General features: G+C 37.0%; 1 protein-coding gene across 2 annotated transcripts; it reads left to right on the top strand.

The window, feature by feature from the left end:
• Window positions 1–266: 266 nt before the first annotated feature.
• On the top strand, window positions 267–16024 carry ppa2 (inorganic pyrophosphatase 2). Of its 2 annotated transcripts, XM_022686271.2 has the most exons (12): window positions 267–465; window positions 1112–1176; window positions 1504–1548; window positions 3739–3792; window positions 4262–4381; window positions 5055–5141; window positions 5573–5699; window positions 8570–8697; window positions 10403–10488; window positions 14672–14741; window positions 14837–14876; window positions 15664–16024. In XM_022686271.2, the coding sequence occupies exons 1-12, from the start codon at window positions 294–296 to the stop codon at window positions 15690–15692; spliced, it is 1023 nt and encodes a 340-aa protein (XP_022541992.2). In that variant the 5' UTR covers window positions 267–293; the 3' UTR covers window positions 15693–16024. The 2 variants fall into 2 exon arrangements, with proteins under 2 accessions (XP_022541992.2, XP_022541991.2); XM_022686270.2 differs by lacking the exon at window positions 14672–14741.
• The last annotated feature ends 189 nt before the right edge of the window (window positions 16025–16213 follow it).

Raw genomic sequence — 16213 nt, 5'->3', positions numbered from 1 at the left:
TAACAAATAAATACTACTATTACTACTTATAATAATTCAAACTATATTACTTCATTTTTCTAACATAAGGATTTAGAATTAATGAATGAATAAAAAATAAACACATTTTAAATAGAAGTCTTTGTAATAATAAAAGTTTCAGCCAATCACAGCGGAAGAAGCAGGAACTCGTGATCGCTCTCTAGCCAATCCCAGCGCAGGAGGGGCGGGACGTGGCTGAAGGCCGGTGTGGAATAAAGGAGGGGGCGTGGTTGTGGTTGATACGTCATCAGTAAGCGACGCACGGTGGAGGAATGCGCGTGCTGTTTAGGAGCTCTGCGCGGCTGGGCTGTGTGCTGCTCCGCGCTGCCGGTTCTGGAGGATCGGGGTTCAGTACCGGGTTCAGTACCGGGGGCGGTAGAATGATGCAGTACCGGATAGAGGAGCGGGGCCGCGCGCACTCCCCCGAGTACCGGATATACTTTAGTAAGTGAGCTGCGTGCACGCGCACCAAACACAACGGGCAGGTGAAGCTCGGGGCAGGTGAGGCACGGGGCAGGTGAGGCACGCGGACAGGTGAAGCTCAGGGCAGGTGAGGCACGCGGATCACCATCCCTCACCTGAACCCTGAACCACACAGTAAAACAGTTTATTAATAAAAATAAAGTGTAAAAACACAAATCAGTAGAATATTAATACATATGATAAAAATGTATCACAATGAAAACAGAAAATTAGTTCTGTAGTAAAATAGAAAATTCACACAATAAAATTATGATAAAAATATTAAGCTGGTAATCAGTGGAAATTGTATACAATAAAATACAAAATATTTGAAACAATATACAAAATAATACAATATTACAATTTACATTAATATCTGAAATATGTTGCTCTGTTATAATAAAATATACCAGGTCTGCAAAAAACGATTAAAACCAGATATTAACAGAATTAAGATATTTGGCAATATCTTAATGAATATTTTACTTAATAAAGTACAAGTATTAAAAAAATAAAGTAAATGTATATCTTTTCATTCATATTATCAGCCCTGGGGCTTTTATTATGAAATATAAACATGTCAGGTGTGAATGTGGTTATAATGTTTTGGGTGTGATTTTCTCCTCAGAGACGGCGAGTGGTAAATATATCTCTCCGTTTCACGACATCCCGCTGTTCTCCTCCGAGCACCAGGTGAGTTCTTCTGCTGATCTAGAACATCATCCAGATACCAGAACCCTGTGTATCAGAACTCTGTGTATCAGAACTCTGTGTACCAGAACCCTGTGTATCAGAACCCTGTTTACCAGAACCCTGTGTATCAGAACTCTGTGTACCAGAACCCTGTGTATCAGAACCCTGTTTACCAGAACCCTGTGTATCAGAACCCTGTGTATCAGAACCCTGTGTATCAGAACCCTGTGTATCAGAACCCTGTGTATCAGAACCCTGTGTATCAGAACCCTGTGTACTCTATGAATCTGATTATTGCTGTTTATTACAGTGTTGATCTGATTACAGGAGAACGATGTTCCAGCGAAGAAGCAGAAGCGCAGCGACAGCGAGGTCAGATTACTGTTTATTTATTTATTTATTTTTATTGTTTTAGTGTTTAAACAGGACATTATTTACAGCGATTCACCAAATATATAATAGTGTAAAAGTGATTTAATGTTTCTGAGGAATATTTAGGTCTAATAAAACGTGCTGTCTGCAACTACTACAACCTAAATAGCCGAATACTGTTAACGTGTATACAGATAAAAAAAAAAAAAAACAGAAAAAAAGTTTAGTTTTCTTTTTGTTTGGGTTTGTTTTGTTTTAGTTTGGTTGTGTATGGTTGTTTTTATTTTTGTTTAGTGCAGTTTAGTTTGAGTTTAGTTGTGTTTGGTTTGGTTTAGTTGGGTTTGGTTGTGTTTGGTTTGGTTTAGTTGGGTTTGGTTGGGTTTGGTTTGGTTTAGTTGGGTTTGGTTTAGTTGGGTTTGGTTTGGTTTAGTTGGGATTGGTTGGGTTTGCTGTAGTTTGGTTGGGTTTGTTTGTGTTTGGTTGGGTTTTAGGTTTGGTTTGGTTTAGTTTGGGGTTGGTTTAGTTGGGTTGTTTTTTTGGTTTAGTACGGTTTAGTTTGGGTTTGAGTTTGGTTCTGTTTTGGGTTTGGTTTGATTTAGTTTGGTTTTGGTTTGGTTTAGTTTGATTGGGTTTGGTTTTGGTTTTGTTTAGTTTGATTGGGTTTGGGTTTGGTTTAGTTTGGGTTTGGTTTAGTTTGGGTTTGGGTTATTTTGGGTTTGGTTTAGTTTGGGGTTGTGTTTGGTTTGGTTTGGTTTAGTTTGGGTTGTTTAGTTTGATTGGGTTTGGTTAAGTTTGGGTTTGGTTTGGTTTAGTTTAATTGGGTTTTGTTTGGTTTAGTTTAATTGGGTTTGGTTAAGTTTAGTTTGATTGGGCTTGGTTAAGTTTAGTTTGATTGGGTTTGGTTTAGTTTGGGGTTGGTTTAGTTTGGGGTTGTGTTTAGTTAGGTTTGGTTTAGTTTGATTGGGTTTGGTTAAGTTTGGTTTAGTTTGGTTGGGTTTGTTTTGGTTTAGTTTGATTGGGTTTGGTTTAGTTTGGGTTTGGTTTGGTATGGTTTAGTTTGGGGTTGGTTTAGTTTGGGGTTGGTTTAGTTTGGGGTTGGTTTAGTTAGGTTTGGTTTAGTTTGATTGGGTTTGGTTTAGTTTGGGTTTGGTTTGGTATGATTGGGTTTGGTTTAGTTTGATTGGGTTTGGTTTAGTTTAGTTTGGTATGGTTGGGTTTGGTTTAGTTTGATTGGGTTTGGTTTAGTTTGGGTTTGATTGGGGTTGATTTATTTTGGGGTTGTGTTTAGTTAGGTTTGGTTTAGTTTGATTGGGTTTGGTTTAGTTTGGGTTTGGTTTGGTATGATTGGGTTTGGTTTAGTTTGATTGGGTTTGGTTTAGTTTAGTTTGGTATGGTTGGGTTTGGTTTAGTTTGATTGGGTTTGGTTTAGTTTGGGTTTGGTTAGGTATGGTTGGGTTTGGTTTGGTTTGCTTGGGTTTGGTTTGCTTTGGTTTACTTTGGTTTAGTTTGGTTTAGTTTGATTGTGTTTGGTTTAGATTGGGTTTGGTTTGGTTTAGTTTGATTGGGTTTGGTTTAGATTGGGTTTGGTTTGGTTTAGTTTGATTGGGTTTGGTTTAGTTTGATTGGGTTTGGTTTAGTTTGATTGGGTTTGGTTTAGTTTGATTGGGTTTGGTTTAGTTTGATTGGGTTTGGTTTAGTTTAGTTTGATCGGGTTTGGTTTGGTTTAGTTCAGTTTGGGTTTGGTTTAGTTTGGGTTTGGTTTAGTTTGGGTTTAGTTTGGGTTTGGTTTGGTTTGGGTTTGGTTTACTTTGGTTTAGTTTGGGTTTAGTTTGATTGGGTTTGGTTTAGTTTGGGTTTGGTTTGGTTTGGGTTTGGTTTACTTTGGTTTAGTTTGGGTTTAGTTTGTGTTTGGTTTAGTTTGGGTTTGGTTTGTGTTTGGTTTAGTTTGGGTTTGGTTTGGGTTTGGTTTAGTTTGGGTTTGGTTTAGTTTGGGTTTGGTTTAGTTTGGGTTTAGTTTGGGTTTGGTTTAGTTTGGGTTTGGTTTGGGTTTGGGTTTAGTTTGATTGTGTTTGGTTTGGTTTGGTTTAGATTGGTTTGGTTTGGGTTTGGTTTGATTTTGGTTGTGTTTGTTTGGTTTGTATGAAGTATATCAGTAATTATTAGTAAATTCTGTGTTTGTTTTTGTTGCAGCTTCTGTTTAACATGGTGGTGGAAGTTCCTCGCTGGTCCAACGCCAAGATGGAGGTGAGAGTGTGATATTGATCAGAAACTGAAAACTGAAATAATCAATAATCCATAATCACTCAGATCTGCAGACTCTTGGTGAGATTTTAATCTCAGTATCTTCATGATTTAGAGTCTCCTGGAATAGTTTTCTCAGCGTCTTGAAGGAAGGAGTTTCTGGAGGTGCTGAACAATAGCTGCTGCTTTTCCTTCACGCTGTGAAGCTCCAGCTCCTCCCAATTAAATCACCTCAAATCACCTTAATCTCAGTTCATCAGCTTTAGATCAGGAGATTAATGTGGAGGAATAACACTTTTATACTCTTTACTACAGAATTACATATGATTATCTCTTTATTATTAATCTACAGTGCAGAAAATACATTAAATAAAGAAAAGCACTGTATGAGTGTGTTCAGGCGTTTGATTGGTTGTGTTTATGTAATAAATGAGCTGAAGTTTGTATTAATCTGATTAATCTCTGGTTTCAGATCTCGACGAAGGAGCCGCTGAACCCCATTAAACAGGATGTGAAGAAAGGGAAGCTGAGATACGTGGCCAACGTTTTCCCTCATAAAGGATATATCTGGAACTACGGAGCGCTGCCACAGGTCACAACCTGAACCTGAAATATATCATAGTGTAACGTTAGCATAATTCAAATATTAAAAAACCTAATGGTTATTTATTTTAATAAACATTAGCAATAAATCATCTCAAAATAATCACACATCTGAAAGAGTAACACTTTAAAAATACATAATACACAGATAAAATATGCTGAAATGGGAGAAAAACTGTTAAAAATCTCAGTGGAGATCTTCTCCTCTCTTCCATTTCTAACACAATCATATTAAATATAAGAATTCTTTATTCATCTCACAGAATAGAAATCTGCAGTGTTACAGAAGAAGAAGTGCCAGAAAATATATATATATATATATATATACAAAATACTTAAAAATGATTTTATAGTTTTCTTCTTTAATACTGTTAATTATGGTTTGTGTAAAATATTGGTTTGTCAAATGATTGGAAATACAAGTTAACTCTATATAAATCTAATATTGGTGTTGGGCTGTTTATTATTTTATTATTATAGAAGTGGTTTTAATGTAGTTTTAGTGATGGTGTAGATCTGTATCAGTAATTTAATTTAATTCATATTTTGAGAGGTGTTCACTGATGTTTGTGTGTGTATAAAAATATTTTAATATATAACGTGTATATATAAGTGTTTGTGTTTGTGTGTGTGTGTGTGTGTGTGTGTGTGTGTGTGTAAAGACGTGGGAGGATCCTAATCACACAGATAAGGATACGAGCTGCTGTGGAGATAATGATCCTGTAGACGTGTGTGAAATCGGCTCTCAGGTGAGACTGAACACTTCCTATTAAACACGTTCATCAATTAATTATTTCATTTTAACACATCAGTTTATTTTCTGTAGTTCTTTTATTTATAACACTTACAATTATATATTTTTTGTAATGTAAAAACAGAAGATCTGGTTTAAAATGTTTACTGGAGTAAATTTGTGATGCTAAAAACTATTAAAAAAATATATTTTGTATTTACGTTTTCTTTATTGTTTTAATGTTTAATCTATTTAAATTTCTTTCAGTTCTATTTTCAATTTTCTATTTTTGTTTGTATTATTTCTATTTTTCTGCTTTTATTTCTAATATTTCAAAGTTTTATTGATTTTTCTTCTATTTTTTATTTATTTATTTATAAATATGAACTATTTTGGTAATTAAACGACGCGTGTGTGTGTGTGTGTGTGTGTGTGTGTGTGCTGCAGGTGTGCAGTGCGGGTCAGGTGATCCAGGTGAAGGTTTTGGGGGTTCTGGCTCTGATTGATGAGGGAGAGACGGACTGGAAGATCATCGCTATCAACACCTCCGACCCCGACGCCCCCAAACTCAACAGTACGTCCCCACCCACCTTCACCCACCCAGCACACTACATTATTCACTTCCTGTCCATAATAAAAGTCCTCCTCTGGATGTAATAAGTAAGTGATGTGTTGGTTGGTTGATGCTGCAGTTGGTCTGCAGGTTTAGGTTCAGTAACAGTCAGGGGCGGATCTAGCCATTTTGGGGCCCTGGGCAAAATATAAACAAGGGGCCCTCATTCTTAAAACACACACACAAACCAAATAACTAGAGATGGAACGATCGATCGGCAGTGTATCGGTATCGGACGATTTTCAGCCAGAATACGGTATCGGCGATCAGCAGATATTCTTCTGATTTTAGCCGATCTGATTCAGGAGTTTATGGTTAATCAGTTTATCAGAGCTGTGTGTGGATGAAACTGGTGAAACTGCTCGCTCACAGGAAGCTGCAGTTCCTCATCCAACCACTAGTCGGAGCTGCAGCAGCAGCAGCACAAGCCTCGCTGTCTTTACTCAGCTCAGCCAGTCTGGAGCGTTTTTCTGTGTAGGAAATAAAGGTTTTAACCCCACTAACCGGATAATACAGCTCTCTACAGTTCATCTTTCAGCCCAAGCAGCTAACAGCAGCAGTTTAGAGCAGCCGTCACGGAGGCACTGCTCGGATTACATTATAAACAGGTCAGTTAGCGCGCTGCTAACCTCAGGATGTTTATAACTACGGAGTTTAGAACACACCACGGCTGCAAGGTTAGACTGTTGAAGGCTACTGAAGACTATTAAAGGCTATTGGAGGTTATTGAAAGGGTTATTGGAGCAGAAATCAGTACAGGCTGGTTAGATAAGTGATTCACGTCCTCGTACTTTACTGCGGTGAAACTGCGACTAGCGCTGTCCCAGTGATGTTTATTAACCTCATTAAAACAGATTTTGTCAGGTATTGTCTTATAAATATTTACACAGAACTTATATCTCTCCTAAAAAGCGTTTATTTTGGTCAGAAACACTCTTGTGTTTATTTACTATCAGTGTAAATTACCAGTGTTTTCTGAGGCGTGGATGTAATTAGAGGAAACACGTCGTGTGGCACGTTGCTACGTCATCATACTATAGACTAGTTCAAAGCAAGCAGCGGGGGGGGTATGTGTGTTTGGACAATTAGTATTTAGATATTAATTCGGTATTCTACTGATATTTCTGTTGTTTTTTTTATAGAAATGTTTTTTTTTTTTACTTTACATAAGTAACAAATTAACACTGTTTTTGGTGTGTTTACTGTAGCTGGGATGGTCAGATTTGGGGCCCCTATGAAGGACAGATTTGGTTGAGGCCCTAGGCAAATGCCTACGTTTGCCTAATTAAAGAACCGCCTCTGGTATCAGTATAATGAGGTCAGCTGACTCTACCTGAATATACTGAATATAGACCAGATTATTCCATTAATGGATTAATTTTTCTTCATATTCCAAGATAAATAACAATATCAGGACTGATGGAGCTGGAATAGTGAAAGAGTTCAGGGTTCAGGGAGCATGAGATCATCATTTATCATTTTCACACATGGATTGAGAGAGAGTTCACCACAGAGTCCAGATCTTAACCTCATTGAGAATCTTTGGGATAAAGTGCTGGATGGAGAAGAGCTGCTTTGTGCAGCGGTTGGTCAGACTCTACCATCATCAATGCTGCTGAAGATCTTTAAAAAAAATAATAAATTAATGCATCACTGGATTAAAATAAATCTTGTGACGCTGCAGAAGCTTATTGAAACAATGATACAGTGAATTCAGCGTCACATAACTAAATATAAAGACGGGAAAAACAAATATATACAGGGCCATCTAAAAAAATTTGAATATAATTGAAAAGTTGCTTTATTTCTTTAATTCAGTTGTGTAAAATCTGAAACTCATATATTATATAGATGTATTAAACACAGGGTGATCTATTTTAAGCTTTTATTTATTTTATTGTTGATGATTATGAAGCTTACAGCCAATGAAAACCAAAAATCAGCGTCTCAGAAAATGAGAATATTATATTATATTATATAAGATCAATTGATACTTTTGGAGCAGTGTGGGCAGTGTGCCAAATCCTGCTGGAAAATGAAATCTGCATCTCTATAAAAGTTGTTTTCAGCAGAGGTTCAGCTGTAAGATATGAAGTGCTGTAAGATTTTGTGACTTTAGACTTGATAATAAAACACAGTGGATCAACACCAGCAGATGACAGACATGTCTCTCCAAACCATCACTGATTGGTGGAAACTTCACTCTAGACCTCGAGCAGTTTGGACTGTGTGTCTCCACTCTTCCTCCAGACTCTGATCCCTTGATTTACTTTAAATGAAATAATGTAAAATGTACTGATGATCAGTGATGGTTTGGAGAGTCATGTCTGTCATCTGCTGGTGTTGATCCACTGTGTTTTATTATCAAGTCTAAAGTCACAAAATCTTACAGCACTTCATATCTTACAGCTTCCCTCTGCTGATAACAACTTTTATGGAGATGCAGATTTCATTTTCCAGCAGGACTTGGCACACTGCCCACACTGCCAAAAGTACCACCTGGTCTTATATAATATTCTAATTTTCTGATTTTTTTAGGTTTTCATTGGCTGTAAACTTCATAATCATCAAAAATTAAATAAATAAAGGCTTAAAATAGATCACTCTGTGTTTAATACATCTATATAATATATGAGTTTCACATTTTGAACTGAATTACTGCAGTAAAGTAACTTTTTTGAGATGGCTCTGTATTAGAGTGTGACCTTTTTATTTTATTGGCCAGTCAGTTTATTTCCCTTACACTGTACTAGTGTGTTATATAGGTGTGTGTGTATTTGTGTATAATGTGTGTGTGTGTGTGTGTGTGTGTGTGTGTGTGTTGTGTGCAGGTATAGAGGATGTGCGGGTCAGTAGGCCGGGTCAGTTGGAGGCGACGGTTGATTGGTTTAGAAAATATAAAATCCCCGACGGGAAACCAGAGAACAAGTTCGCCTTCAACGGGCAGTTTAAAGACAAGGTAAACCCCCCCCCCCCCGCACCCCCCCCCCCCACCCAACACTCCCAACATCAGATTCTGCATTAGATCTGTTGTACGGCTGCAGCTATTGATTATTTTAGTAATCGAGTAATCTACTGAAAAATTAATTTGATTAATCGAGTAATCGGATAAAACGTTTCGGTATCCTAAAGAGTAATTAAAAATTTCACTTAATAATGAACGACCAATTAGTTTAATTTTTAAATTCATAACATACATTTCCACACTGCAAACACAAATAGAAATAAATACCACAACTAATAATTTAATAATTAAGTAAAATTATTTCAACTTAGGATTTCTGGTACAGAGCATAAGTATTCACAGCGCTTCACTTTTTACACATTTTATTATGTTACTGCCTTATTCCAGATTGTATTAAATTAATCTTTCCTCAGAATTCTACACAAAATACCCCGTTATAACCATAGTTTATTATGACCAAAAGTTTTTTCAGAGTTTTGAAAGTGTATTATAATGGGGCATTTTGTGTAGAATTTTGAGGTAAGAGATTAATTTAATACAATTTGGAATAAAGCTTTAACTCAACAAAATGTGTAAAAAGAGAAGCTCTGTGAAAACTTTCGGGATGCTCTGTATTTATTAAATATAGGGCATTAATAAAGGCATTAATATTGGCTTTATGTTCAGCTTCTCAACAGCAGAGATTTATTCAGATCTGTCAGTGTTTAATAAACTCACTGAATTTTTTAAAAATTATTATTATAAAAATGTAGGTTTTGCACTACTCAGATCTAATTAATTGACATATCTAAGATTAAATGATTGAATACAGTGAGTTCGTGGTCGTATATTTTCCAGCCAGAGTAACTTTAGCTCAGATAACTTTAAGATATATTTATTGTTTATATTTATAATCTCCACAGCGCTGTGTTTACTGATTATATAAATCCTGTATTAAATTTAGAACTCTGTTGTAATAAACTAATCACACTAATTATAAGTTAAATTAACCTGCTCTCTCTCCACTTCCTGCTTCCTGTTTGTGGGTGACGTAACTCTAAGCGCTGTTTCACAGTAAAAGTCCTCACTAAATTCCGTGCTCTGCGTTTTAATATTAATTAAACGATTCCTAGAGGCACAGAAGATTAATCCATCTATATTTTAAATGGAGTAACTCGAATTACTCGAGTAATCGTTTCACCTCTAAACAGCTGACAGAGTTTGGGGGCGGGAATCAGATGATATTTTACACGTTAAACCTCTGAAATTAAATCAGGAGGAAGATGATCACCCTAAACAGATCGCCCAAAAGCAGTGTGTAAGACTGGTGGAGGAGAAGCAGGCCAAGAGCATGAGAGCCGTGATAAAAAAAAAACACAGGATTATTACAATATTAAAACTTTAGAATTGCTGTTTCTAAATGAATTGTTTTCTTCTGTCCTTTTTTTGGTCTAAAAGCAGAACTGCATCGTTTCCTTATTGTGACCATTAATGAGAATATTTTTATTTGTAATTTGGGAGAAATGTTGTCTGTAGTTTATAGAATAAAACAACAATGTTCATTTTACTCAAATATAAACCTATAAATAGAAATAAAAACAGATGTTTTTTCTTTTTGAATTTTTTCTTTTCTGTTTTTCAATGGTGTGTATAAATTATATATATATATATATATAGTGGTTGTAATATTTAGATCAGTGCTGATTTTCCTGTGTTTCAGGATTTCGCTATAGAAGTGATTAAATCCACCCATAACTACTGGAAAGCTCTGATCTACAAACAGACCAAGTGTGGAGAAATCATGTGGTGAGTCTCACTTTCACCCAGAAAATCATATTTAATATCTCTATTATAATAATAATAATAGTCAAAGTCAAAGTGTTTTTTATTGTCATTTCAGCTATATACAGAGTACACAGTGAAACGAAACAACGTTCCTCCAGGGACCATGGTGCACATAAACACAGTGTAGACAGAACAATAGTGCAACAGTACAAAAGTGCAGACAGACAATACAACACAATACAGACAAAGAATAATAAATAACAAGACAGTGTGCAAATTATGCAGTGTGCAAAAAAGACCAGTGAGGTAGTAATTACCTCTATTACACAGTGTGCAATAGAGTCCAGTGAGGTAGTAGGGTTTTTAGTGCTTTCCATTTTCTGGGGTAAGTGGGGTAAGAGTGTGTGTGCATGTACAGAAAAACCATCAGTTCAGTCTCTGCAGTTAAGGAGTCTGATGGCTTGGGGGTAGAAGCTGTTGCAGAATCTGGTCGTGCTGGACCGGATGCTGCGGTACCTTCTTCCCGAAGGCAGGAGGGAGAACAGTTCGTGTGAGGGATGGGTGGGGTCATTCACAATGCTGGTTGCTTTGCGGATGCTGCGGGTGGTGTAAATGTCCGTGATGGAGGGGAGAGAGACGCCGATGATCCTCTCAGCTGTCCTCACAATACGCTGGAGGGTCTTGCGGTCAGAGACGGTGCAGGTTCCAAACCAGGCAGTGATGCAGCTGCTCAGGATGCTCTCAATGGTCCCTCTATAGAAGATAATAATAATAATAATAATAATAATAATAATAATAATAATAATAATAATAATAATACTCCAGTATCTCTATAACACTGCCTGTGATTAGAGATGTGTTGATCTGATCTGGGATCAGTGAATCATATTTAAGATCTGTATGGTAATAATCACTATAACTCTGTAGTGATTAGGGATGTGTTGTAGCAGAGCGCCCCCTGCTGTCCTCCAGCCGCCGCTCTTACAGACAGGATTGTGATTCTTGTTGTTTAGAATATTTCTGTAATTTATTAAGTAAAGCAGGTTATAATCAGACTGTGGGAGAAATTCTCCTAAAACAGACTTTTAGACAAAATCTAATTTAATAAAGAAATACAACTTTACATTATATAATAAATTCTATAATATATATAATATTTACATGCAGGTCAGGATTTGAATCAGTTGTCTGTCTGATATTACATCACTAAATCTTGAGGATTTCTATGAAAGCATAAGATAAATATATTTCATGTTTGATAAAGAACATCAGTGAAAACTGAATCATAATTATAATTGTAATAAAAAATATTAATAATATATATTGTAATGTCAAAATATAATAAATAAAATCATAAAATTGACTCTTTCCTGAACTTTTAACATTTTAAAATCCATATTTTCTTTAATACAAATCAAACAGTTCATAATCTCCAAACCTTTAGTTTCAGTATGTTTGTGTAGTTTTTACGTCTTTATTTTTAATCCTGCTGAATTTTTATTGATTCCTGATTGGTTGTTACTGATCTGGAATTATTATTAAGTGGATTAGAGAGAAAGTTTTATATCCCCTCCACCTGCAGCCTGAATACAGGACAAGACATTTTAATATGTTAAACTGTTATATTATGATAAATATTATACCTGTCTCTCTCTGTCTGTCTCTCTCTCTCTCTCTCTCTCTCTCTCTCTCTCTCTCTGTCTCTCTGTCTCTCTCTCTCTCTCTCTCTGTCTCTCTCTCTCTCTCTGTCTCTCTCTCTCTCTCTGTCTCTCTCTCTCTCTCTGTCTCTCTCTCTCTCTCTGTCTGTCTCTCTCTCTCCCTCCCTCCCTCTCTCTCTCTCTCTCTCTCTCTCTCTCTCTCTGTCTCTCTCTCTCTCTCTCTCTCTGTCTCTCTCTCTCTCTCTCTCTCTGTCTCTCTCTCCCTCCCTCTCTCTCTCTCTCTCTCTCTCTGTCTCTCTCTCTCTCCGTCTCTGTCTCTCAAATTCAAATTCAAAGTTGCTTTATTAGCATGACAAATTTTCACATTTGTATTGCCAAAGCTGTGATTAACAAATATATATATATTCCTGACCAAATTTAACATAAGATAACTGTACAGGTAAATTTGAACACAAGTTTAAGTAAACAATTAAATTAATTATTATAAGAAAAAAAAAAACATATGATTTATAATAAAGAGTAATAGAGCTTGTAGTTCTGTACAGCAGTGTATCTGTGGTCACTCACTGTCCCTCAGGCTGTGGCAGGCCTGGACGTACTGCGCTGCCAGAGTGCAGCACTCACTGTGTTCCCCCAGCAGGTAGGGGAGTTTTTCTGGATCGGGGATGTTTTTAAATGCAGGTAATTTGTGGGTGAATTTGGTGTAGAATTGGGTTCTAATCTGGGAATATTTGGGACGTTCTGTAAGGAAGTGCAGCTCTGTCTCTGGTCTGTTCAGTGGGCAGTGTGGGCACACTCTCTGCTCTTTGGGCAGCCAGGATTTCTTGTGCCTGCCCGTCTCTATGGCCAGGCTGTGGGCACTGAGTCTGTACCTGGTCAGGGTGGACCTCAGTTTGGCGTCAGTCAGGGTGCTCAGGTATTCCGCTGCTCTGTACTGACGGTTTAGGGCCGAATAACACTGTAGTTTACTCTGAGATTTAGTTTGAGTTTCCCAATAGCTGATGTAGTTTTGTTGGAGTTGTTTTGTAATTTGGTTTAATCTGATTGGTGTCTGGTCCTGAGTGTGTGGGGTGTTAGTGTGTGTTAGAGCTGTGTGTGTAAGTGTGTTAATGTGTGTGAGTGTAGAACTGTGCTTCAGGACCAGCTGAGTGAGGGGACTGGTGTCTTTGCTCAACTCTTGGTACTGCAGAGATTTATAATGGTAAGAGTGGGGGTCGCTGTGTTGTAAATGTGTCCAGAATTTGATTGCCCTTTTTTGTATTTTTAAAATCAGTGGAAATTGGCCTAATTCTGCCCTGCATGCATTGTTTGGGGTGTTTCTGTGAACCTTCAGAATAATTTTACAGAATTCTGCATGCAGGGTCTCAATTGGATGTTTGTCCCATTTACTAAATTCTTGGTTTGTAAGCGGACCCCACACTTCACTGCCATAAAGGGCAATAGGTTGAATTACAGACTCAAATATTTTTAACCAAATTCTAATTGGAATTTCTACAGGAATTTGTTGTTTTATGGCGTAGAAAGCTCTGCGTGCTTTTCCTTTCAGTTCATTCACTGCCAATGTAAAGTTTCCAGATGAACTGATTGTAATACCTAAATAATTGTAGTTTTTTTAATATTCAATATTATTTGTACCTAATTTAAATATGTGTTTTTGCCCCTGAGATCTGGATCTTTTTTGAAATACTAAAATATTTGTCTTTTTTAGGTTTACTGCCAGGGCCCAGGTCTGGCAGTACTGCTCCAGCAGGTCCAGGTTCTGCTGTAGACCCTGCTCTGTGGGGGACAGCAGGACCAGGTCGTCTGCGTAGAGCAGGAATTTGATCTCTGAGTCGTGCAGAGTGAGACCCGGGGCTGCAGACTTCTCTAATATTTTTGCCAATTGGTTAATATAAACATTGAATAATGTTGGACTCAAGCAGCAGCCCTGTCTCACTCCGCGCTCCTGAGAGATGGAGTTTGTTTGTTTGCTGCCAATTTTTATTCCGCATCTGTTTCCAGTGTACATTGATTTAATTAGATCATATGTTTTACCCCCTACACCGCTCTCTAGCAGAGTGTATAATAATCCTTGGTTCCAGATTGAATCAAATGCTTTTTTAAAGTCAATAAAACATGCAAAAATTTTGGATTTATTTTGGGTAACATATTTATCAATTAGGGTGTGTAGGGTGTAAATATGATCAGTGGTGCGGAAATTTGGTAAAAATCCAATCTGACTTCTACTCAAGACATTGTGCTCCATAAGGAAGTTTAAAAGTCTAGAATTTAAGATGCTGCACATCAGCTTCCCCAGATTACTGTTCACACAGATGCCTCTGTAATTATTGGGGTCGAATTTATCTCCATTTTTAAAGATTGGTGTTATAAGTCCATAGTTCCAGATTTCAGGGAAGTAACCTACACTCAGAACCAGGTTAAATAATTTCTCTCTCTGTCTCTCTCTCTCTCTGTCTCTCTCTCTCTCTGTCTCTCTCTCTCTCTCTCTCTCTCTCTGTCTCTCTCTCTCTCTCTCTCTCTCTCTCTCTCTCTCTCTCTCTCTGCAGTAAGAACAGGTTGGTGGGTGATAGTGAGTATGTGGTGGGGGATGAGGAGGTGGAGGAGGTGGTGAGGGCGGTGAGTATTAGAATATTGATGTTGGTGGGTTCTAGACTGCAGATCTGGGTTCTAGACTGCAGTGTAAAGGAGTGTGTGCTATTCTGTGTTTACAGGCTCCTGAATACAGAGAACCCCTGCCACTTCCTGCTGAAGGTACGTGTGTGTGTGTGTGTGTGTGTGTGTGTGTGTGTGTGTGTATATACACATATATACAGTACAGGCTAAAAGTTTGGACACACCTTCTCTTATTCAGTGCGTTTTCTTTATTTTCATGATTATTTACATTGTAGATTCTCACTGAAGCATCAAAACTATGAATGAACACATGTGGAGTTTTATGTACTTAACAAAAAATGTGAAATAACTAAAAACATGTTTTATATTCTAGTTTCTTCAAAATAAAAGCCCCCCTTTGCTCTGATCACTGCTTTGCACACTCTTGGCATCATTCTCTCAATGAGCTTCATTTAAGAGGTGGCCACCTGAAATGAAAAGTTTTCCAGCAGTCTTGAAGGAAGGAAGGAGTTCCCAGAGGTGTTTATTAGCACTTGTTGCTCCTTTGTCTTCTTCACTCTGTGCTCCAGCTCACCCCAAACCATCTGGATTGGGTTCAGGTCTGGTGACTGTGGAGGTTCAGCTCATTTTTTATTAAGTACATAAAACTCCACATGTGTTCATTCATAGTTTTGATGATTCAGTGAGAATCTACAATGTAAATAATCATGAAAATAAAGAAAACGCACTGAAAAAGAGTGTGCAAACTTATGGCCTGTACTGTGTGTGTGTATATATATATATATATATATATGTAGGTCTCGACATGCTCAACTCTACTCTAAACTAGATACAGCTCTTAGTTTCAGTTTCAGTGTTTTAGACTGAAGAAAGTTTATAATCTGTTATTTTTAATTGTAATGTTTATTTATTTATTTTTTTGCAGTGGATAAATGGCACTTCTTGTCCCAGTGATCACATCATCAAGGTGGACCACACCCCCTTTCACCACACCCACTATTACATCACAGCGTACTGAATCACAGCGTACTGTACTCTCTCAGTATTGTATTTTCTTTACTTTAAAACTCTAATATTTTATTATATAAACTTAAATTTACATTTCTCAGCTCGATCGATTAATCGCTCAGTTTCAGTTCAGTAATTACTGATTATTTCCTGCTCAGAGTTACAACATAATGATGATTTTGTTTTTTCTCAAAGCTTAAAAAAAAGATATCAGTGATTGATTTTGCCGATTGGGTTTAATTTCTTCTAATTTTGTAAATAAACTGAATTTACATTTACATTCTTCTCCTCCCTTTTATTAGTGGTGTTATTAAATAATCAAACAGTTAATCTGATTAATCTCAACAGTTTGTGTGTAAACGCTGATGTTTAACTGTGTTTATGGGAGAGGGACGTGTTATTAGTGTTAGAGTTACGTTTGTTAAATATGAAATTTAATCCATATTTCATCATTACAGCAATAAACA

This window comes from Astyanax mexicanus, chromosome 7, assembly GCF_023375975.1.
Source record: "Astyanax mexicanus isolate ESR-SI-001 chromosome 7, AstMex3_surface, whole genome shotgun sequence".
Classification (NCBI taxonomy): Eukaryota; Metazoa; Chordata; class Actinopteri; order Characiformes; family Acestrorhamphidae; genus Astyanax; species Astyanax mexicanus.
Note: the sequence above shows the minus strand (reverse complement) of the source record. Positions and strands in the feature narration are given on the sequence as shown.